At 35.7% G+C, this 23,938-nt stretch overlaps 1 protein-coding gene and 1 long non-coding RNA gene across 2 annotated transcripts in view; one reads left to right on the top strand and one right to left on the bottom strand.

Moving 5' to 3' along the window:
* Window positions 1-15: 15 nt before the first annotated feature.
* LOC105838418 (1-phosphatidylinositol 3-phosphate 5-kinase) lies at window positions 16-8,899 on the bottom strand. Its single transcript, XM_012683965.3, has 14 exons — window positions 8,164-8,899; window positions 7,735-7,940; window positions 7,448-7,637; window positions 6,892-7,126; window positions 6,606-6,812; window positions 6,316-6,530; window positions 5,903-6,245; window positions 5,469-5,829; window positions 5,094-5,364; window positions 2,324-5,000; window positions 1,465-2,024; window positions 955-1,287; window positions 723-884; window positions 16-641 (listed from the first exon to the last, which is right to left on the bottom strand). The coding sequence occupies exons 1-14, from the start codon at window positions 8,276-8,278 to the stop codon at window positions 436-438; spliced, it is 6,081 nt and encodes a 2,026-aa protein (XP_012539419.1). The 5' UTR covers window positions 8,279-8,899; the 3' UTR covers window positions 16-435.
* A 1,142-nt stretch (window positions 8,900-10,041) lies between these two features.
* The window catches only part of LOC118646707, a 49,960-nt gene continuing 36,063 nt past the window's right edge, over window positions 10,042-23,938 (top strand). Inside the window, exons 1-2 of the long non-coding RNA XR_004964166.1 lie at window positions 10,042-10,511; window positions 10,673-10,731. This is a non-coding gene — a long non-coding RNA (uncharacterized LOC118646707). The remainder of the gene's footprint in view (window positions 10,512-10,672; window positions 10,732-23,938) is intronic.

Raw genomic sequence — 23,938 nt, 5'->3', positions numbered from 1 at the left:
TCCTTTTCTTCTTTCTTAGTCTCTTGCGATCTAGTTTCATTGGTACTTTTGTACTTTACAATTTGAGAACGAGCAGCTGCTTTTGAAGTGTGTTACAAAACGACTATTATATACATTGGCGCTTATGATGAATATGATGTAAGATATATACATGTATACGTAATCTCTTACGAGCCGTAAAAGTTATTTCCATTACGAGAAATAAAATATTGATTTACATTACGTAACAATAAGTTAATTAAAATTGGTAACTCGGTATCACTTTTCATCGATCGACACATTCTCGTGTATGTTATCACGGTATAAAATGTATAAATACACGACGCGCTCTTGTATCTTTACCACACGCATAAAAAAATCTACAATTGTGCTACGTTTAATTGTTACATGTAAAATCGAATTTGTATACCTTAGCTCTCTCTCTGAAAGTTACATTTATTGCGGTGGTATCTCAACGCTTCTACCTAGACCTGACCATCTGTCTGGTACCGGCAGGAAATAGCGATGCATTGCAGCTATAAACCTGGCGCGATATTCCTCTGGTGATATTATGGTCGGCAATTTACCTTGACCACCCAATATACCGGATTTCTTCACCATCGTCTCCAGCTTTTTGTCCCACGTGAACGTTCTTATGTAATCTATATGGGGTGAGACAGAGAGATAACAAACGTGAGATCGATGCTAGTCGGCGAAAAGATAATGTACGCTGTCATTCTCACCTATTATGCCGAGTACGAGTTCATCGGAGCTCGGTTCCAAGCCTACTAGCAATGAATAGTCCATCACAGAATTGTCGGCTAAAAACTTTGTATCCTGTTCAATGGCTCGATTTAATACTGCCTTGGAATGTGATCGAATATACAGAGGAGAGTCACAGCTCACTGAAACGCGATTGCTATCGTTAATTTTATGAATGATAATTATTTGTAGGTAGACTCGGAGAGTACATACTGTTTAACAGATTCTCGTCCAATAAGACCAGTTCACCCTCGTGGCACGTGTCGTCTGGATTCACCAGACGATTCCGCACAGATCCTTTCAAGTCGAATTTATCGGTGATAGTTCGATTATAAAAGAGATTCTCCATTACTAACACGCTGGTACGAAGCGCCGCGTTGGTCGTGTTGTTTTTGTACGACACTCTGTACACGCCAACTATCTTGCCCAATAACGTCGGTTGCTTAGTTTGCTGACACTTTTCCATGTAAGCGAAATAGTTGGGCGCGAAATCGAGAAAAATTTGCATTTCCAATCGAGACATTTCCTTTATGATAAATCTATCATCTGCAAAGAAAATTATCTCGATAATATGTAAAGCGATCGAGTATATGTAATTAATAGCGTTATAATATTAAAGCGATTAAAGATCAAGATTCTGTTTAATTATGTGAATATAGATTTAAATGCAGTAGTTCATAGGATAATTAAATGAAGCACACAACATCCTTTGCTATTACACACCTCTGCTCTTGCAGAAGGCACTGCCACTCTTTCCACCTCTGGCCGCCCACTGCACGGTTCGACTTAGGCTTCTCGTGAAGCCATCTTCGCCGCAGGGCAGAACGTTCTCCCTCAGCGCGGCAAACTGCGCGGCAAAGTATATCCTGCAGAAGAAATTAGTCGTGGCGTCATTGAATTGCACTTCGATATAGTTTTGCTGTTTGATCGCTTTCTTATCGTCGTCGACGTCGGGACCGACGACGCTGCCGCTGCCACCGCTGCTCGTTTCCGCGTTTGATACATTCTTGTCGGATTCAATGGGACTGTTGGCTAAATTGGGACTGTTGCCTCGGAAGAAGGACAGCACGGACGGCCGCTTGAACTCGCCCGATTGTGCCAGGTCGAGAGAGCTGTCCCTACCTTCAGGAAACTTGCGTTTGCTTAATGGACTAGAATTCAACTCCGGTCCCTTCGCTGTACGTAAAAGCTCCTGCAACATGTGTTTGTAGTCGTGCGAGTCTAGGGCGTACGCGATTATGGACGAAAGCTCGGATTCGTAGACAACTATCGGTACCACGGATCTGTAAAAAAAAATGTTAATTACATTTTATATGTATATATACAAATTAGTATATATAAAATTAAGTCCTTTAACAATAATTTCGCAATTAATTTATATACAAAAGACACGTCTACGTCTTTTACTACCTTAAAAATTTCCTTTTTAGAAAATTTTTAAGATAACATTATCTGAGTTTCTTCTTTCACTTAATTTAATCAATCTCATTGTCATTCTTCTATTGTAGTTTGAAATACCAATGGATTGAAATCTGCCATTATTGCATAAATACTATACATACAAAATTGAGATTTAACATACCCAAGAGGTAACAGATAATGCTCTAAAGGCCCCAAAGGATTCGATATTGTATGGTTCACGGAAACGGACGGTAGCAATTGCGATAGGATCGTCTTCTTCTTCTTTTTCTTATCTTGAGTGTCGTCGGAGGACAACGGTAGAACGTCGGAATGTGATCTTTGATGCATCCTCGGCGAGTCCTGAACAGTGACAACGTCGTCAGGATTATTGACGGATTCTATGGGCGGCTCATTGTCAGAATTCTCGATCAGCTCGGGCGCTTGGAAGTCACTCTGCGCCGCCGCAATTGCGTCGATAGCGTTATAATCGGCCGACATGGGGCTCAGGTCCTCGACCTGCGACTCCGATGCGGTATCCTCGGTTATGTATCCATCATTTTCGACTATACTGTTGCTGCCGACCGTCATGGATCGTTCGGTGAATCGACGTGGCCGTTCGTCCTTTTTCTTGACCGATAACTCCAACAATTTGTTATTCCACGTGAACACGGCCTCCGCAATGAGCCTTTTGAGTATCACAATGCCGTCCTCGATTCTGAACATCAGTCCTTGCACCTGCCTCTCGGATGTCTTACCTTCCAGCTTTTTATTCTCAAGTGTTGGTGACGTTAGCTTTAGTTGGATCTCTTCGATCTTGTTCTTAAAGTATTGTTGATCCTTGGCCAGTTGTTGCTTGGCGAAGTTCAGAACTTCCACATCCGTCTGCAGACTCGTCAGCTTTTCTCTTATCGTCGTGAATACCTCATCGCCTTTCAATGTTACGCTCTTCATTTCCTCAATCACGTTAGCGTGCTGTTTCGGATCGTAGATCATGTTGATCAATGGCGGCGGTAGCGAGATCTCCCACTGCGAGATCTTGGTGAACTTGAACACGGCCAGCATGTTTTTACGTGTGAAGTACTGATAGTGATCATGATGCAGGGAATGTTGACACGTGTTCATCCCGCGCTTCATGTAGACGCCGCCATAGAACCGCAGCTCGAGATACTTGGCGAACGACAGGCACCAAGTGTCGCCCGACATCGGCACCACCGGCGACACGCTCTTACATTTGACGCATTTACTCCACATCAGGATCTGATCGGTGTCCTCCTGCACGAATGGTTCGCAGCTCATCTCGCTGAGATTGATGTGCACACAACCACCGTCGTGCGCAAAACGCCTAACGTGCTGAGCAATTTGCGCACGGCAATTCTGCGCCGGGCACTTGTACTCTGTCGTCAGGCAGTAACGTTCCAAAAACCGGCCAAGGGCGATGTCATTCTGGCCGTACATCGTCATGTTCACGACCCAGGGATTCACGCAGAACGCCGGAGTGTTGTTACCGGTGTGCGAGAAGCTGCAGAACAGGACGGACAGGCGTTGATGGCTATTGGGATCCAAACAATCCGGCCAGGAGGGCACCTGTTGCTCGTTGCTCTCAAATGATGCTGGTGACTGCTGCACCTTGTCCAACAACACGTTGTGTGTCGGATAGAGTCTGTTGCCGCACGCGCGGAAATTCGCTAGAAGACTCTGCACCTCACGACCGTCGACATCCGTGGTTAGACGAGCCTGAACGAACGGGTGCTGCGGCTTCAGCTTGATATTCATCAACTCACGACGCGTCTCGGACGCGAGTTGTTCGTTCACGCTGTTCGTTCTGGTATCCTTGACATTGTCTAAAAATTGCACCGAGTAATAGATCTCCCGCGGAAAGAAACTTCTTAGCACGCAGTTTCTTCCGATCTCGGTCTCCAAATAAGGTATCGAAAATTTTAAATACGGCGACACGCTCAGCACGGTATCCTCAAGCGCCTTCTTGAATTTATTGGACAGCGGAAAATCGGCAACGCTTAGATGTTGACCGCTCGGACTCGTACGACTAAACACATCCTCATCGTCCTCATTCAGATATTGATGCAACGGATCACTCCGATCACTAATGGATTCTCCGTAGATACGTTTCTCATCGGAGGATATTCTGTCTTTCAGCTTCGTTTTGTCGACGAATTCGTCGGTCTTTTGCTCGATATACGTCTCCTTGTCCGCAGAGTTACATGCTTCGGTGGTACCGGAATCGAAGCCGGAAGTATTTGCTGTCAAATCTTTAGATTCATCGTTATATAAAACCGTATCGTTCTCACAAGACACTGATATGGTATCTTTTGAGTCATGCAGAGATGGTTTTAATTTCGTCTTAAATAATTTTAAAGTGTCGTAAGGATCAGAATCTTCCGATAGTATCGACATTTCTTTCACAGAAGAATTTGCATTTAAAATATTCTCAGAATTATTTTCATTCTTCATACTCGAATTGTTTGTCTGAACATTTTGTATTTTCTGCTCGTTGTTAAGGATATTTTCGTTATTTTGAATTATCTTCGACGGTTTCTTCATCGCATCAATTGCGTGTTCGTCGGCACCGCAGCTTTCGAGTTTTTCGATCATTTCGTCTCTCGAAGAATCTTTTTGAGACGTTTCATCCAGAAACGAATTATCCTTGGGTGACGGTGGTTTAGCGAATTCGTCCATGAGGAATGACTTTTCGAGACGCCATGAGTAAGCTGCGAAAATCATCATCGATGTGACGTTCTTTACTTTCTTTAATTCGGACTGCGATCCGCCTCGCAATACAATTGTCGCGCCTAAATGTGGATTTGCACAGCCTTCGAAATACATCAATGTCTTGACACCTCCTGAAAGAAAAAAAGGAAAATATTAAAGTTATATATATAAAGTTATTATTATAAAATATAATGTATATATTTATGTATACAGATTAGACTTACTTCGCTCATCTGGAAAATTTCTTAAATAGAATTTCTTGCACGTGCCAAGCATATATCTAGCGCTTATGTGCGCGTCTATAGTATTTACAATACTAGCACCCGTGCACCGTGCGACTCTCTTTAACACACTAAGTTTCACATTTAGCACCAATGTCACGCCACATTCTCTTAATCTATCCTGAGCTAATCTGGCTACGGATCGATGTACTAGTACTACATCCGGACCTAAAGCAGTAATTCTTGCCACTGTGTGTCCCAAATACTCATTCTCCTAGAAATTTGTCCAAGAAATTAAAATATTCAGCTTTATCATTAAAAATGATACAAATATCAAAATTAAAAATCAGCAAAATAGAAAAAAATTGCAACGCATACCTGCATCATCACAGGCTCTAGGCTTATCAGCTTGCCCTCAACGCGTTGATACATCAGTCCGCATTGCAATAATAAGATTTTCGGATGAGCAATCATGGCGTTCATACCGCGATGAGCAATATTCTTACTGCAAATTATACCGGACACGATCTCGCAGTCATCCCTGCTATCACCGGGGCACTTCTTGAACTGTACGTATTGTCGAATGTCCATATTGTCCGCGTCGTGATTCAGATCCGGTTTGACTTGATCAACTATCTGATGTGTGATAGATAGAATCGTATTCGACCACGTTTGCGACAAGTTTTCCTTACTGAGTAGTTGCTTAATGAGAGAATCTTCATGAGCTTTGTACGCAGATCTGTATAAAAAAAATCGTTTACATCTTTCTATTCTATTATTATTAACTATTAAATATTGTGAAAAAAACTCACATTAAACATTCGTATGAGCTTAATTCACCAAAGGCTGTTCTCAGATTAGTCGCTCGGTGCCAACCGTTTTTCTCCTTGAACTCGTGTACTTGAAGCGTATCGCTTAAAAAATCGTCGCACATTTTGAGATTGCAGTCGTGCGATTTAAGATTAATTTCCTTCTGCTCAATTATCCCGTCACTACTATCGACAGAAATAGTGGTTAAATCTTCTGAAGTCGGTCTCTTTAATGTAACAGTGGATGCCTCCAGATTTAAATCCAAATAAAAACTCGAACTGGATGATGGTAAGCGACCGAAAGTTTGCGAATGCGAGCTCATTGGTCTAGTCTCGCTTTCAGAATCTGCAAGTTAATTGAATATTGTTAACCAATTGCTTGTTTCACTGTTGAAATTTTCAATTAGTCGTATTACCCGTAGCCGAGTCATGTTGAGGAATAGTTTTTACCCAGGCTGGCTCTTGCGCATCGCATGTTGTACGTTTTTCCGTTAATAACTCAATGTTTTGCAAAGAGGATAACGGTACCGGTCTGAACACAATTGCCGAATCGCTGAATACATAATCAGGAACAACCGACTCGATGAAACCTGCTTCTAGCAATGCCTGACCTATCGCAGTTGCCTGCACACTAAAAATGCGCAAGTCACAATCGAATAAATTCGAATTACAATTAATAATTTAATATCATAAATCGAGCATGTACCGAGTGGCCGCTTTATTTTGAACTATCATCCAATTCACCAATTCGTTCGCCAGAAAACAATTGTGATAACTCTTCAATCGAATTCTATGCGTTTGCAACTGAATGGCTTGACTAGAGCGGAACAATTCCTCCCATATCATTCTTAAAGAAGCCGAATTTTGTAACGCAAGAGAGCGTTCCTGCGATGTCAAATAGCTACCGCTTGATCTGTAAGAGACAAATGCAAATTTTAAAAAAGAGGTAAATAATTACATCCACATAGATACATATAGATTAATTGATGTACCGTCCAGTTGCATAATTCTCTTCCATATATCCCACGCTTGGCTTCCGACATGTCGTTTCGTCACCCATAGTTTCATTAGCGTGTTTTCGCGCTAATAGCGGCGAATCATTACCATACTTCACTTGAAGATCCTCCTGCACCGCTTTTAAATCCGCCGATAAATCGCTCCTCATGTCCGAAGATTGTAAGTAGGACAGAACCACTTTACAGCAATATGTACAAACTCTGAGATCTCCTGAAAAACATGATAAGAAACAAGTAACATGAAGAATACATGTACAAATTCACACACATGTGCGTTTGAGCATTTGTATAAATAATAATTTATTCAATCATGAGAAGAAACTGTCACTTTTCAGTCAAAACGTTTCAAGTCTGACAATCTGTATTGGACAGTCTGTATTGGTAAGCAATTATATAGAAATGAAAAAATATATTTATTAATTTTCAAATTTTATGAAGTATCAAGGTCCACTAGAAAATTTCTTCTCATGATTGTATTAATTACATTTCAGTCTAATGCTCAACTTATTATTGCTTTTAAATATTTGTATACCAGTGCATCCCATGATTTTTCCTGGTATTTGATCGGAGCAACATTTGGAACAGAAAATTTGGCCACACACACGACAGTGGTGCCTTCGTCGAAACGTCGTAAATCTTTCGCCACATTCGTAACACTGTTTGCTCACGCTATCTGGCATCCAGTAGCTTCTTAACTGAGAATCCTTGTATGAGCGTAGATTCTGTGATAGCAGGAATAATTTTTATTGCAAAAAATCTTATACAAAAGCAGCAAAATAAAATATACTTGTCCAATATGAAAACATCTTTGAAACTTACATTACTTTTTAAAGCTACGATATTACTGATGCGCTTCAGAACGTTTGGTAAGCTACGACCTTCACTGGTGTCCAATGGAAAATTTATTATACTAGTACTATCGTCGTCCGGGGTTTGTTCTGTGCTCTCTGATTGCTTCCAGGACTCCGAATCAGAAGAGCTGCGTTCGTCGTTGTTAGAAGACACAGTAGAATCGTTAGCGCTATCTAAATATTAATATCACAACAATTAAAATCTATTTGTTACACAAAGATTATCGTTTTATCATTATATTAATAACATTAACTTAAATTAACCTTACGAAAACACTGTTTCGCATTATTTTATTATAGTAAAATACTTTAATATTCAATTAATATAACAATAACATACTGAAATAATATGTACACATAGAATAACAACATTTGGAGTTATACTCCGAATACTAACTCCTGGTGAAGCTGAAGAACTTGGAGAAGAGCGATGCTACGACGGGCTGGCTCTCCTCGGGGCTTAACGGAGCGAACTCCGTGAGTTTCGACGGCGAATTCATGTTCTTGTTCATGTTTTCTCGCCGGTACTATCTCCTTGCGCACATTTTAAAGCCGAATGAAGCCACGACGACGCTCAGGAACGCGCGTCTCTCCCGATCATCTCCACTCCCCATCAATCCCCAGATCCCAACGTCCGAACCTGCCGACAGATGCGACGCACGAGGACCAAGAGGTTTGACAGCCGATCAGATGATCGCGACTGTGGCGACCGCTGACCACCGACATTCCCGGCGGAGAGACAAACTGGAAGCGGACATGCTATGCCAGCGTTTCCCATGTACTAGCGCCTCGATGTGCATATTGAACTACGTAGCCGTATTTCCGACGGATAATGCGTTATTTCCATGCCGTGTTCGATTGGGTCTCACAATGTACTCCGAAATATATTATCCTTCTCTCTCTCTCTCTTTCTCTCTCTCTTACTCTCTTACTCTCTTAAGCCGAAGGCAGAGAACGAGACGTAGCTAGGTGTTGCAGTCGTAGTCGTAGCCCGTAGGGCAAGGCAGAGAAAAACGTAAGTCGTACATGTCGTAGTATACTATTCTAGACTCTAGAATAGTAGTATATTACGACTAACGTTTTTTTCTGCCTTACCCTACGACTACGACTACGACACCTACGTCTCGTTCTCTGCCTTCGGCGTCGGCCTTAATATTTAATCACCGAACTCTCGAGACTCCAGATGGCGTTGCGACGGATTTAATGTTCCCAAAAACGACTACCAAAAAATATTGTAAATAAAAAAAAAAACATTTTTATAAAAAAAACCAATATTTTTCTGTTATTTTATATAAATTTAATGTATAGATAAAATAATTTATCTAATAATATAACATTTAATGATATTAACGTTTTCATAATGTATCGAATTGATTATCGATCGATGTGCGAGATCGATTTGACTCATATTTTAATTTATACATACTTTATATTTTTATATAAAAGTAATTTGAATTTGTGAAACACGAATTAATAATAAATTAGCCGTATTAGTGCAAAAAAACGCAAAGTTCAAACCGTATATATCGGAGACACACTCATCTTGACGCGTGAAGTTAGCGCTAGAGATGATCATTTCTGGCTCGAGCCAACTTAATACAGTTCTCTGTTATAGGGGTTCACATGCCTTCCGAAACGGAACGGGACGCTGGGTTCACTTTCTTTCCGGAACGGAACGGGGCACGGGACAGATCAGTTCCCGACCGAGTGGCATCGCAAATTTGTCTAATTGGTAATTATAACGTATATTCATCTTGTACCGTGTTCCGTTTGAACGCGTATCCTCGTTCGTAGCGTAAATCGCGACGTGTGGAGCGGTCACGCGATTGTAGCATGCGACAATAATTCCGTGCAAAAGCCGATCGCGCGGGAAAGGTAACCCCTTCGCCATTTTAACAGCTTTCTCTGTTTATTTCACTCGCGGAATCCGTGACAATCAATGGCAATCCCGAGACGTATCGGCTCTGCGACGTGTAATTGGCAATAAATGATGTTTACATTAATGCCATATTGTAATATTTTAACGGTCGAAAAAGTATTTCGTCTATTTCTTTTCGAAAAGTAACGGACGCCGGGACAGGTCAGTTCTCGATCGAGTGACATCGTATCACTAATAATCGCTTCGTCGGTAATTAATCTTGCATTGTCCAAACTATATTCCTTATTTAAACGTAAATCGCGATGCGTAGAACAGTCGCATGCAACCGTAAACATCCAATATTCCTATATCCGGGCGAAAGTCGATTACGCGGGAAAAATATCTCTCTTTGTCATCTTAATTAACAACGTTCTTTTTTTACTTGCAGAATCCGTAACAATTATTCTGAGACGTATTGACCCTGAGGGCGGATATCGTTGCGACGTCCGATTGGTAAGTGAAATTTACATTTAATTCGACATTCCAATAAGTCATTGAACGGTCGAATAAGTCTCACCGCGCTCCACGTCTCGACACATATTTTATTTCACATTTCGATATTTCTCGGATAATTATTCTCGCGAGCGATCGGAGCGATTGATAATCGCATTTTCGCGATAATGCGACAATTGTTACAAAAAAATGTCGTTCAAAAAAATTACGTTGGTCGGTATACGGAAAATTCGTGTACGCGCATAGAGTTGTATCAGGTGATAATGAAATATTTTAATCATTTTAAATCACATTTATCTGTCATTTTCAGAACGCAACGAATGTGGAACGACTCGCCGTTGCTAGAACAAGTGCTATCGCAAAGTATTTAATCGGTAAGTCTTATTACGTTAAATTTGTGTCGCAATTCGCTCGAACGCGTATCTATACATTTATACTCGTTCGAACGCGACATGTTAATCGTGGCCCACGAAGTTGACTGTGGGCAGAAAAAAACTTCTTGCCATTATTAATTATAATTTTTTCTCATTTTCAGAACGTGACGGATGTGAAACCCGGCGTTATATAGAACGGCATCGCAAATCATCATAAGTGGTAAGTATAACGTACACATCCCAGTAAGCAAGTAATTATTTAAGATTTTGTAAATCATAAACTAATATTAAGATTTTATTTAATTATAACCTTATAGTAGTATTATAATATTAGTAGTTTATTATAATATTAAAATAATATTAATATGTATCAAATTTGTTAATTCCCTTTATGAATTGTGATAATGATTTATTTGATGTTTTCAACATCATTTTAATTTTATACATATAGCTTTCAAATAGAAGACAACTAAATTTATCCAGTAAATCAAATTTTCTTTACATCTTCTGTTAAATGAATGAGATTATGAACATTATGATTTATAAATTCTTATCCATATAAGTCACCAAATTTTTTTACAAAATATTATAATAATTCATTTGCCTAAATACATTTTGTTATTAAATCGTCACATATTAGTATTCGAATTGCGCAATGTAAAAATAGAAAATGCAGATAATAATGCTTTTTAAAATATGGTTTTATCATCCATGGACCATAATGTAACAAAAAGTTCTAAATTTAACCGCATGCCATCTGTCATATTCTGTTATTAGTCTAGGTTTTCTTGCAAACATATGACGAGTTGAATTGTATATTAATTTTAGTTTTTTATTAATAGCAACGATTTTTTTTTATTAGACGAGTTTCGCGAATGTCTTTAATCAACCAAAAACTTAACAAATGTTTCATAATTTCTAATAGTACAAAATGCATAGTTTAAAGGAAAATTTGTGACAAGTCCAATTTTTAAATCACATAAAATAGACTTTTCTTTGTGATCATCTTCATTAGTCCGTAAATAAAATTTATTTCTTCGTAGTTCTGACTTTAATTCTGGGAAAGTCATTAAATTGTTTATAAACAGATTTCGGTTAAATAATTAATACAGCTATGATAACAGTTAAAAATTTTACACACATACAAAAGCATCGCAAAGAATCTTACTAACGTTTACATTTAAAACTTGATTATTTAACTGCAAACATTCTGTTTGAAAAATTTACATTTTTTAAATAAATTAAAAAAAATTAAATTTTAAAAAGATATAATAGTTTTTAAGCTTATATCCATAACAAACAATTGGGAAGAACCTGAGAAAAACAATTGGGAAGAACCTGAGTTGCTTTAATTCACCAATTTTAATTAAAATAGGCCAGAATTGAATGCCACTACTTTTTGTTAGAGGAAATCCGTAAAAAAAAAATGGTACAAAAATTAATGCACAAAAAATTGCATATTTTTGTGCATAAATGTCTGCAGTTTTTAAACATTTTTGTACAAAAATTTCGCCTTCAGAATTTTTCGGCAGAAAATTTTGCAGAAATTTATGTAACCTTTTCAGAAAACAAGAAATTTCAGAAAACACTATATATAATTCTGCAAAATATTGTGCAAAAAAAATGGCTGAAATCAGCATGACACTTGAATTTACATGTCGTGCTGGATAGTTTTTAGATATCTGGCGACAATTTTCGACAGTTCTCGTATACTGCTGTGCTTTTCTATAATATTTAAACAGAGTTCTATTGTTTAAACTTGTGTAGACAATTTTATATGGCTGGAATCAGCATAAAACTCGAATTTAACTGTCATGCTGGATAGTTTTTAGATATTTGGCGACAATTCTCGACAGTTCTCGTATACTGCTGTGTTTTTCTATAATTTTTAAACAGAGTTCTATCGTTTAAACTTGTGTAGACAATTTTAAATGGCTGAAATCAGCATGACACTTGAACTTACATGTCGTGCTGGATAGTTTTTAGATATCTGGCGACAATTTTCGACAGTTCTCGTATACTGCTGTGTTTTTCTATAATATTTAAACAGAGTTGTAACGTTTAAACTTGTGTACATAATTTTAAATGGCTGTAATCAGCACGAAACTTAAATTTACTTGTCGTGCTGGATAGTTTTTAGATATCTGGCGACAATTCTTGACAGTTCTCGTATACTGCATTGTTCTCCTTAATTTTTAAACACAGTTCTAACGTTTTAACTTGTGTACACAATTTTAAAGAGCTGAAATCAGCACGAAATTTAATTTTAATTGTCGTGCTGGATAGTTTTTAGATATCTGGCGACAATTCTTGACAGTTCTTGTATACGGCACTGTTCTCCTTAATTTTTAAACACAGTGCTAACGTTTTAACTTGTGTACACAATTTTAAAGAGCTGAAATCAGCACGAAATTTAATTTTAATTGTTGTGCTGGATAGTTTTTAGATATCTGGCGACAATTCTCGACAGTTCTCGTATTCTGCATTGTTTTCTCTTAATCTTTAAACAGAGTTCTAACGTTTAAACTTGTGTACACAATTTTAAATAGCTGAAATCAGCACGAAATTTAATTTTAATTGTCGTGCTGGATAGTTTTTAGATATCTGACAAAAGTTCTTGACAGTTCTCGTATTCTGCATTGTTCTCCTTAATTTTTAAACACAGTTCTAACGTTTTAACTTGTGTACACAATTTTAAGAAGCTGAAATCAGCACGAAAATTAATTTTAATTGTCGTGCTGGATAGTTTTTAGATATCTGGCGACAATTCTCCACAGTTCTCGTATTCTGCATTGTTTTTTCTTAATGTTTAAACAGAGTTCTAACGTTCTAACTTGTGTACACAATTTTAAGATACTGAAATCAGCACGAAAATTAATTTTAATTGTCGTGCTGGATAGTTTTTAGATATCTGGCGACAATTCTCCACAGTTCTCGTATTCTGCATTGTTTTTTCTTAATGTTTAAACAGAGTTCTAACGTTCTAACTTGTGTACACAATTTTAAGATACTGAAATCAGCACGAAAATTAATTTTAATTGTCGTGCTGGACAGTTTTTAGATATCTGGCGACAATTCTCCACAGTTCTCGTATTCTGCATTGTTTTTTCTTAATGTTTAAACAGAGTTCTAACGTTCTAACTTGTGTACACAATTTTAAGAAGCTGAAATCAGCACGAAAATTAATTTTAATTGTCGTGCTGGATAGTTTTTTAGATATTTGACGAAAGTTCTTGACAGTTCTCGTATTCTGCATTGTTCTCCTTAATTTTTAAACACAGTTCTAACGTTTTAACTTGTGTACACAATTTTAAGGAGCTGAAATCAGCACGAAAATTAATTTTAATTGTCGTGCTGGATAGTTTTTAGATATCTGGCGACAATTCTCCACAGTTCTCGTATTCTGCACTGTTTTTTCTTAATGTTTAAACAGAGTTCTAACGTTCTAACTTGTGTACACAATTTTAAGAAGCTGAAATCAGCACGAAAATTAATTTTAATTGTCGTGCTGGATAGTTTTTAGATATTTGACGAAAGTTCTTGACAGTTCTCGTATTCTGCATTGTTCTCCTTAATTTTTAAACACAGTTCTAACGTTTTAACTTGTGTACACAATTTTAAGAAGCTGAAATCAGCACGAAAATTAATTTTAATTGTCGTGCTGGATAGTTTTTAGATATCTGGCGACAATTCTCCACAGTTCTCGTATTCTGCACTGTTTTTTCTTAATGTTTAAACAGAGTTCTAACGTTCTAACTTGTGTACACAATTTTAAGAAGCTGAAATCAGCACGAAAATTAATTTTAATTGTCGTGCTGGATAGTTTTTAGATATCTGGCGACAATTCTTCACAGTTCTCGTATTCTGCACTGTTTTTTCTTAATGTTTAAACAGAGTTCTAACGTTCTAACTTGTGTACACAATTTTAAGAAGCTGAAATCAGCACGAAAATTAATTTTAATTGTCGTGCTGGACAGTTTTTAGATATCTGGCGACAATTCTCCACAGTTCTCGTATTCTGCATTGTTTTTTCTTAATGTTTAAACAGAGTTCTAACGTTCTAACTTGTGTACACAATTTTAAGAAGCTGAAATCAGCACGAAAATTAATTTTAATTGTCGTGCTGGACAGTTTTTAGATATCTGGCGACAATTCTCCACAGTTCTCGTATTCTGCATTGTTTTTCTTAATGTTTAAACAGAGTTCTAACGTTCTAACTTGTGTACACAATTTTAAGAAGCTGAAATCAGCACGAAAATTAATTTTAATTGTCGTGCTGGATAGTTTTTAGATATTTGGCGAAAGTTCTTGACAGTTCTCGTATTCTGCATTGTTCTCCTTAATTTTTAAACACAGTTCTAACGTTTAACTTGTGTACACAATTTTAAGGAGCTGAAATCAGCACGAAAATTAATTTTAATTGTCGTGCTGGATAGTTTTTAGATATCTGGCGACAATTCTCCACAGTTCTCGTATTCTGCATTGTTTTTCCTTAATGTTTAAACAGAGTTCTAACGTTCTAACTGTGTACACAATTTTAAGAAGCTGAAATCAGCACGAAAATTAATTTTAATTGTCGTGCTGGATAGTTTTTAGATATCTGGCGACAATTCTCCAAAGTTCTCGTATTCTGCATTGTTTTTTCTTAATGTTTAAACAGAGTTCTAACGTTCTAACCTTGTGTACACAATTTTAAGAAGCTGAAATCAGCACGAAAATTAATTTTAATTGTCGTGCTGGATAGTTTTTAGATATCTGGCGACAATTCTCCAAAGTTCTCGTATTCTGCATTGTTTTTCTTAATGTTTAAACAGAGTTCTAACGTTCTAACTTGTGTACACAATTTTAAGAAGCTGAAATCAGCACGAAAATTAATTTTAATTGTCGTGCTGGATAGTTTTTAGATATCTGGCGGACAATTCTCCACAGTTCTCGTATTCTGCATTGTTTTTTCTTAATGTTTAAACAGAGTTCTAACGTTCTAACTTGTGTACACAATTTTAAGAAGCTGAAATCAGCACGAAAATTAATTTTAATTGTCGTGCTGGACAGTTTTTAGATATCTGGCGACAATTCTCCACAGTTCTCGTATTCTGCATTGTTTTTTCTTAATGTTTAAACAGAGTTCTAACGTTCTAACTTGTGTACACAATTTTAAGAAGCTGAAATCAGCACGAAAATTAATTTTAATTGTCGTGCTGGATAGTTTTTAGATATTTGACGAAAGTTCTTGACAGTTCTCGTATTCTGCATTGTTTTTTCTTAATGTTTAAACAGAGTTCTAACGTTCTAACTTGTGTACACAATTTTAAGAAGCTGAAATCAGCACGAAAATTAATTTTAATTGTCGTGCTGGATAGTTTTTAGATATCTGGCGACAATTCTCCACAGTTCTCGTATTCTGCATGTTTTTTCTTAATGTTTAAACAGAGTTCTAACGTTCTAACTTGTGTACACAATTTTAAGAAGCTGAAATCAGCACGAAAATTAATTTTAATTGTCGTGCTGGATAGTTTTTAGATATTTGACGAAAGTTCTTGACAGTTCTCGTATTCTGCATTGTTCTCCTTAATTTTTAAACACAGTTCTAACGTTTTAACTTGTGTACACAATTTTAAGAAGCTGAAATCAGCACGAAAATTAATTTTAATTGTCGTGCTGGATAGTTTTTAGATATCTGGCGACAATTCTCCACAGTTCTCGTATTCTGCACTGTTTTTTCTTAATGTTTAAACAGAGTTCTAACGTTCTAACTTGTGTACACAATTTTAAGAAGCTGAAATCAGCACGAAAATTAATTTTAATTGTCGTGCTGGATAGTTTTTAGATATCTGGCGACAATTCTTCACAGTTCTCGTATTCTGCACTGTTTTTTCTTAATGTTTAAACAGAGTTCTAACGTTCTAACTTGTGTACACAATTTTAAGAAGCTGAAATCAGCACGAAAATTAATTTTAATTGTCGTGCTGGACAGTTTTTAGATATCTGGCGACAATTCTCCACAGTTCTCGTATTCTGCATTGTTTTTTCTTAATGTTTAAACAGAGTTCTAACGTTCTAACTTGTGTACACAATTTTAAGAAGCTGAAATCAGCACGAAAATTAATTTTAATTGTCGTGCTGGATAGTTTTTAGATATTTGACGAAAGTTCTTGACAGTTCTCGTATTCTGCATTGTTCTCCTTAATTTTTAAACACAGTTCTAACGTTTTAACTTGTGTACACAATTTTAAGAAGCTGAAATCAGCACGAAAATTAATTTTAATTGTCGTGCTGGACAGTTTTTAGATATCTGGCGACAATTCTCCACAGTTCTCGTATTCTGCATTGTTTTTTCTTAATGTTTAAACAGAGTTCTAACGTTCTAACTTGTGTACACAATTTTAAGAAGCTGAAATCAGCACGAAAATTAATTTTAATTGTCGTGCTGGATAGTTTTTAGATATTTGACGAAAGTTCTTGACAGTTCTCGTATTCTGCATTGTTCTCCTTAATTTTTAAACACAGTTCTAACGTTTTAACTTGTGTACACAATTTTAAGGAGCTGAAATCAGCACGAAAATTAATTTTAATTGTCGTGCTGGATAGTTTTTAGATATCTGGCGACAATTCTCCACAGTTCTCGTATTCTGCACTGTTTTTTTCTTAATGTTTAAACAGAGTTCTAACGTTCTAACTTGTGTACACAATTTTAAGAAGCTGAAATCAGCACGAAAATTAATTTTAATTGTCGTGCTGGATAGTTTTTAGATATTTGACGAAAGTTCTTGACAGTTCTCGTATTCTGCATTGTTCTCCTTAATTTTTAAACACAGTTCTAACGTTTTAACTTGTGTACACAATTTTAAGGAGCTGAAATCAGCACGAAAATTAATTTTAATTGTCGTGCTGGACAGTTTTTAGATATCTGGCGACAATTCTCCACAGTTCTCGTATTCTGCATTGTTTTTTCTTAATGTTTAAACAGAGTTCTAACGTTCTAACTTGTGTACACAATTTTAAGAAGCTGAAATCAGCACGAAAATTAATTTTAATTGTCGTGCTGGATAGTTTTTAGATATCTGGCGACAATTCTCCAAAGTTCTCGTATTCTGCATTGTTTTTCTTAATGTTTAAACAGAGTTCTAACGTTCTAACCTGTGTACACAATTTTAAGAAGCTGAAATCAGCACGAAAATTAATTTTAATTGTCGTGCTGGATAGTTTTTAGATATCTGGCGACAATTCTCCAAAGTTCTCGTATTCTGCATTGTTTTTTCTTAATGTTTAAACAGAGTTCTAACGTTCTAACTTGTGTACACAATTTTAAGATAGCTGAAATCAGCACGAAAATTAATTTTAATTGTCGTGCTGGACTAGTTTTTAGATATCTGGCGACAATTCTCCACAGTTCTCGTATTCTGCATTGTTTTTTCTTAATGTTTAAACAGAGTTCTAACGTTCTAACTTGTGTACACAATTTTAAGAAGCTGAAATCAGCACGAAAATTAATTTTAATTGTCGTGCTGGACTAGTTTTTAGATATCTGGCGACAATTCTCCACAGTTCTCGTATTCTGCACTTGTTTTTTCTTAATGTTTAAACAGAGTTCTAACGTTCTAACTTGTGTACACAATTTTAAGAAGCTGAAATCAGCACGAAAATTAATTTTAATTGTCGTGCTGGATAGTTTTTAGATATTTGACGAAAGTTCTTGACAGTTCTCGTATTCTGCATTGTTCTCCTTAATTTTTAAACACAGTTCTAACGTTTTAACTTGTGTACACAATTTTAAGAAGCTGAAATCAGCACGAAAATTAATTTTAATTGTCGTGCTGGATAGTTTTTAGATATCTGGCGACAATTCTCCACAGTTCTCGTATTCTGCACTGTTTTTTCTTAATGTTTAAACAGAGTTCTAACGTTCTAACTTGTGTACACAATTTTAAGAAGCTGAAATCAGCACGAAAATTAATTTTAATTGTCGTGCTGGATAGTTTTTAGATATTTGACGAAAGTTCTTGACAGTTCTCGTATTCTGCATTGTTCTCCTTAATTTTTAAACACAGTTCTAACGTTTTAACTTGTGTACACAATTTTAAGAAGCTGAAATCAGCACGAAAATTAATTTTAATTGTCGTGCTGGATAGTTTTTAGATATCTGGCGACAATTCTCCACAGTTCTCGTATTCTGCATTGTTTTTTCTTAATGTTTAAACAGAGTTCTAACGTTCTAACTTGTGTACACAATTTTAAGAAGCTGAAATCAGCACGAAAATTAATTTTAATTGTCGTGCTGGATAGTTTTTAGATATCTGGCGACAATTCTTCACAGTTCTCGTATTCTGCATTGTTTCTTCCTTAATGTTTAAACAGAGTTCTAACGTTCTAACTTGTGTACACAATTTTAAGAAGCTGAAATCAGCACGAAAATTAATTTTAATTGTCGTGCTGGACAGTTTTTAGATATCTGGCGACAATTCTCCACAGTTCTCGTATTCTGCATTGTTTTTTCTTAATGTTTAAACAGAGTTCTAACGTTCTAACTTGTTACACAATTTTAAGAAGCTGAAATCAGCACGAAAATTAATTTTAATTGTCGTGCTGGATAGTTTTTAGATATCTGGCGACAATTCTCCACAGTTCTCGTATTCTGCATTGTTTTTTTAATGTTTAAACAGAGTTCTAACGTTCTAACTTGTGTACACAATTTTAAGAAGCTGAAATCAGCACGAAAATTAATTTTAATTGTCGTGCTGGATAGTTTTTAGATATTTGACGAAAGTTCTTGACAGTTCTCGTATTCTGCATTGTTTTCCTTAATTTTAAACAGAGTTCTACGTTTTAACTTGTGTACACAATTTTAAGAGCTGAAATCAGCACGAAAATTAATTTTAATTGTCGTGCTGGAAGTTTTTAGATATCTGGCGACAATTCTCCACAGTTCTCGTATTCTGCATGGTTTTTTCTTAATGTTTAAACAGAGTTCTAACGTTCTAACTTGTGTACACAATTTTAAGAAGCTGAAATCAGCACGAAAATTAATTTTAATTGTCGTGCTGGATAGTTTTTAGATATCTGGCGACAATTCTCCACAGTTCTCGTATTTCTGTTCAGCTTCTTAAAATTGTGTACACCAGTTAGAACGTTAGAACTCTGTTTAACCATTAAGAAAAAAAAACATGCAGAATACGAGAACTGTGGAGAATTGTCGCCAGATATCTAAAAACTGTCCAGCACGACAATTAACAATTAATTTTCGTGCTGATTTCAGCTCCTAAAAATTTGTACACAATTAAAACGTTAGAACTGTTGTTTAAAAATTAGAGAACAAATGCAGAATCACGAGAACTGTGGAGACTTGTCGACCAATACTTAAAGACTATCCAGCACGACAATTAAAATTAATTTTCGGCTATTTCATTCTTAAAATTGTGTACACAAGTTAGAACGTTAGAACTCTGTTTAAACATTAAGAAAAAAAACAGTGCAGAATACGAGAACTGTGGAGAATTGTCGCCAGCATATCAAAAAACTATTCCAGCACGACAATAAAATTAATTTTCGTGCTGATTTAGCTTCTTAAAATTGTGTGTACACAAGTTAAAACTTAGAATGTGTTTAAAAATTAAGGAGAAACAATGCAGGATACGAGAACTGTCAAGAACTTTCGTCAATATCTAAAAACTATCCAGCACTGCACAATTAAAATTAATTTTCTGCTGATTTCAAGCTTCTAAAATTGTGTACACAAGTTAGAAACGTTAGAAACTCTGTTTAAACATTAAGAAAAAACAAAGCAGAATACGAGAACTGTGGAGAATTGGTCGCCAGATATCTAAAAACTGTCCAGCACGACAATTAAAATTAATTTTCGTGCTGATTTCAGCTTCTTAAATTGTGTACACAAGTTAAACGTTAGAACTCGGTTTTAAACATTAAGGAAAAAGCATGCAGAATACGAGAACTGTGGAGAATTTGTCGCCAGTATCTACAAACTGTCCAGCACGACAATTAAAATTAATTTCGTGTGATTTCAGCTTCTTAAAATTGTGTACACAAGTTAGAACGTTAGAACTGTGTTTAAAATTAGGAGAACAATGCCGAATACGCGGAATTGTCAAGAACTTTCGTCAAATAATCTAAAAACTATCCAGCACGACAATTAAAATTAATTTTCGTGCTGATTTCAGCTTCTTTAAAATTGTGTACACAAGTTAGAACGTTAGAACTCTGTTTAAACATTAAGAAAAAAATGCAGAATACGAGAACTGTGGAGAATTGTCGCCAGATATCTAAAAAACTGTCCACACGACAATTAAAATTAATTTTCGTGACTGATTTCAGCTCCTTAAAATGGTGTACACAAGTTAAAACGTTAGAACTGTGTTTAAAAATAAAGGAGAACAATGCAGATACGAGAACTGTCAGAACTTTCGTCAAATATCTAAAAACTATCCAGCACGACAATTAAATTAATTTTCGTGCTGATTCAGCTTTTAAAATTGTGTACACAAGTTAGTAGAACGTTAGAACTCTGTTTAAACATTAAGAAAAAACAGATGCAAATACGAGACTGTGGAGGAATTGTCGCAGATATCTAAAAACTATCCAGCACGACAAATTAAAATTAATTTCGTGCTGATTTCAGTTCTTTCTTAAATTGTGTACCAAGTTAAAAGTTAGAACTGTGTTTAAAAATTAAGGAGAACCAATGCAGAATACGAGAACTGTCAAGAACTTTCGTCAAATATCTAAAAACTATCCAGCACGACAATTAAAATTAATTTCGTGCTGATTTCAGCTTCTTAAAATTGGTACACAAGTTAGAACGTTAAACTGTTTAAACATTAAGAAAAAAAAACATGCAGAATACGAGAACTGTTGAGAATTGTCGCCAGATATCTAAAAACTATCCAGCACGACAATTAAAATTATTTTCGTGCTGATTTCAGCTTCTTAAAATGTTGTACACAAGTTAGAACGTTAGAACCTCTGTTTAAACATTAAGAAAAAAACAATGCAGAAACGAGAACTGTGGAGAATTGTCGCCAGATATCTAAAACTGTCCAGCACGACAATTAAAAATTAATTTTCGTGCTGATTTCAGCTCCTTAAAATTGTGTACACAGTTAAAACGTTAGAACTGTGTTTAAAAATTAAGGAGAACAATGCAGAATACGGAGAACTGTCAAGAACTTCGTCAAATATTAAAAACTATCCAGCACGACAATTAAAATTAATTTTCGTGCTGATTTCAGCTTCTTAAAACTGTGTACACAAGTTAGAAGTTAGAACTCTGTTTAAAACTTAAGAAAAAAACAGTGCAGATACGGAGAACTGTGGAGAATGTGCGCAGATATCTAAAAACTATCCAGCACGACAATAAAATTAATTTTCGTGCTGATTTCAGCTTCTTAAAATTGTTGTGACACAAGTTTAACGTTAGAACCTGTGTTTAAAAATTAAGAAAAACAATGCAGAATACGAGAACTGGAGAAATTTCGTCAAATCAAAATAAAACTGTCCAGCACGACAATTTAAATAATTTCGTGCTGATTCAGCTCCTAAAATTGTGTACACAAGTTAGTTTAACGTTAGAACTTGTTTAAAAATTAAGGAGAACAATGCAGAATACGAGAACGTAGAACTTTCGCAAATATCTAAAAACTTCCGCACGACAATTAAAATTATTTTCGTGCGATTTCAGCTTCTAAAATTGTGTACACAGTAGAACGTTTAGAACTCTGTTTAACATTAAGAAAAACAATGCAGAATACGAGAACTGAATGGAGAATGTCGCCAGGATATCTAAAAACTTCCAGCACGACAATTAAAATAATTTTTCGTGCTGATTTCAGCTCCTTAAAATTGTGTACACAGTTAAACGTTAGAACTGTTTAAAAAATTAAAGGAGAAACAAGTGCAGAATACGAGAACTGTAAGAACTTTCGTCAAATATCTAAAAAATATCCAGCACGACAATTAAAATTAATTTTCGTGCTGATTTCAGCTTCTTAAAATTGTTGTACACAAGTTTAAACGTTAGAAACTCTGTTTAAACATTAAGAAAAACAATGGCAGAATACGAGAACTGTGGAGAATTGTCAGCCAGATATCTAAAAAACTGTCCAGCCACGACAATTAAAATTAATTTTCGTGCTGATTTAGCTTCTTAAAATTGTGTACACAAGTTAAACGTTAGAACTTGTTTAAAAATTTAAGGAGAACAATGCAGAATAGAGAACTGTCAGATTTCGTCAAATATCTAAAAACATACAGACGACATTAAAATTAATTTTCGTGCTGATTTCAGCTTCTTAAAATTGTGTACACAGTTAAACGTTAGAACTCGTTAAACATTAAGAAAAAACAATGCAGCATACGAGAACTGTGGAAATTGTCGCAGCAGATATCTAAAAACTGTCCAGCACGACAATTAAAAATTAATTTTCGTGCTGATTTCAGCTCTTAAAATTGTGTAACAAGTTAGAACGTTAGAACTCTGTTTAAATTAAGAAAAAAACATGCAGATACGAGAACTGTGGAGAATTGTCGTCAGATATCTAAAAACTGTCCAGCACGACAATTAAAATAATTTTCGTGCTGATTTCAGTCCTTAAATTGTTTGTTAACAAGTTACAACGTTAGAACTGTGTTAAAAATTAAGAAAACAATGCAGAATATCGAGAACTGTAGAATTTCGTCAAATATCTAAAAACTTCCAGCACGACATTAAAATTAATTTTCGTGCTGATTTCAGTATCTTAAAATGTGGTACACAAGTTAGAACGTTAGAACTCTGTTTACATAAGAAAGAAAAAAACATGCAGAATACGAGAACTGTGGAGAATTGTCGCCCAGAATCTATAAAAAACTGTCCCAGCACGACATATTAAAATTAATTTTCGTGCTGATTTCAGCTCTCTTAAAATTGTGTACACAGTTAAAAACGTAGTTAGAACTTGTTTTAAAAATTAAGGAAACAAATGCAGAATACGAGAACTGTCAAGAACTTCGTCCAAATATCTAAAAACTACCAGCACGACAATAAATTAAAATTAATTTCGTGCTGATTTCAGCTTCTTAAAATGTGTACACAAGTTAGAACGTCTTAGAACTCTGTTTAAACATTAAGAAAAACAATGCAGAATACGAGAACTGGGGAGAAATTTCGCCGCTATATAAAAACTGTCCAGCACGACAATTAAAATTAATTTTCGTGCTGATTTCAGTCTTAAAATTGTTACACAAGTTTAAAACGTTAGAACTGTGTTTAAAATAAGGAGAAAATGCAGAATACAGAATGTCAGAACTTTCGTCAAATATCTAAAACTATCCAGCACGACAATTAAATTAATTTTCGTGCTGATTTCAGCTCTTTAAAATTGTGTACACAATTATAAAACGTTAGAACTCTGTTTAAACATAAGAAAAAACAATGCTAG

Source organism: Monomorium pharaonis, chromosome 7 (genome assembly GCF_013373865.1).
Source record: "Monomorium pharaonis isolate MP-MQ-018 chromosome 7, ASM1337386v2, whole genome shotgun sequence".
NCBI classification, from domain to species: domain Eukaryota; kingdom Metazoa; phylum Arthropoda; class Insecta; order Hymenoptera; family Formicidae; genus Monomorium; species Monomorium pharaonis.
The sequence above is the reverse complement of the archived record's forward strand: the minus strand, read 5'-3'. Positions and strand labels throughout refer to the sequence as shown.

Coding starts and splice junctions, on each gene's coding strand:
- LOC105838418 (XM_012683965.3), bottom strand. CDS start 8,278: ATGAACAAGAACATGAATTCGCCGTCGAAACTCACGGAGTTCGCTCCG. Junction 5,830..5,902: donor AGCTCATACGAATGTTTAAT/GTGAGTTTTTTT, acceptor TTTTTTATACAG/ATCTGCGTACAAAGCTCATG. Junction 1,288..1,464: donor TGCCTTCTGCAAGAGCAGAG/GTGTGTAATAGC, acceptor TTTTCTTTGCAG/ATGATAGATTTATCATAAAG.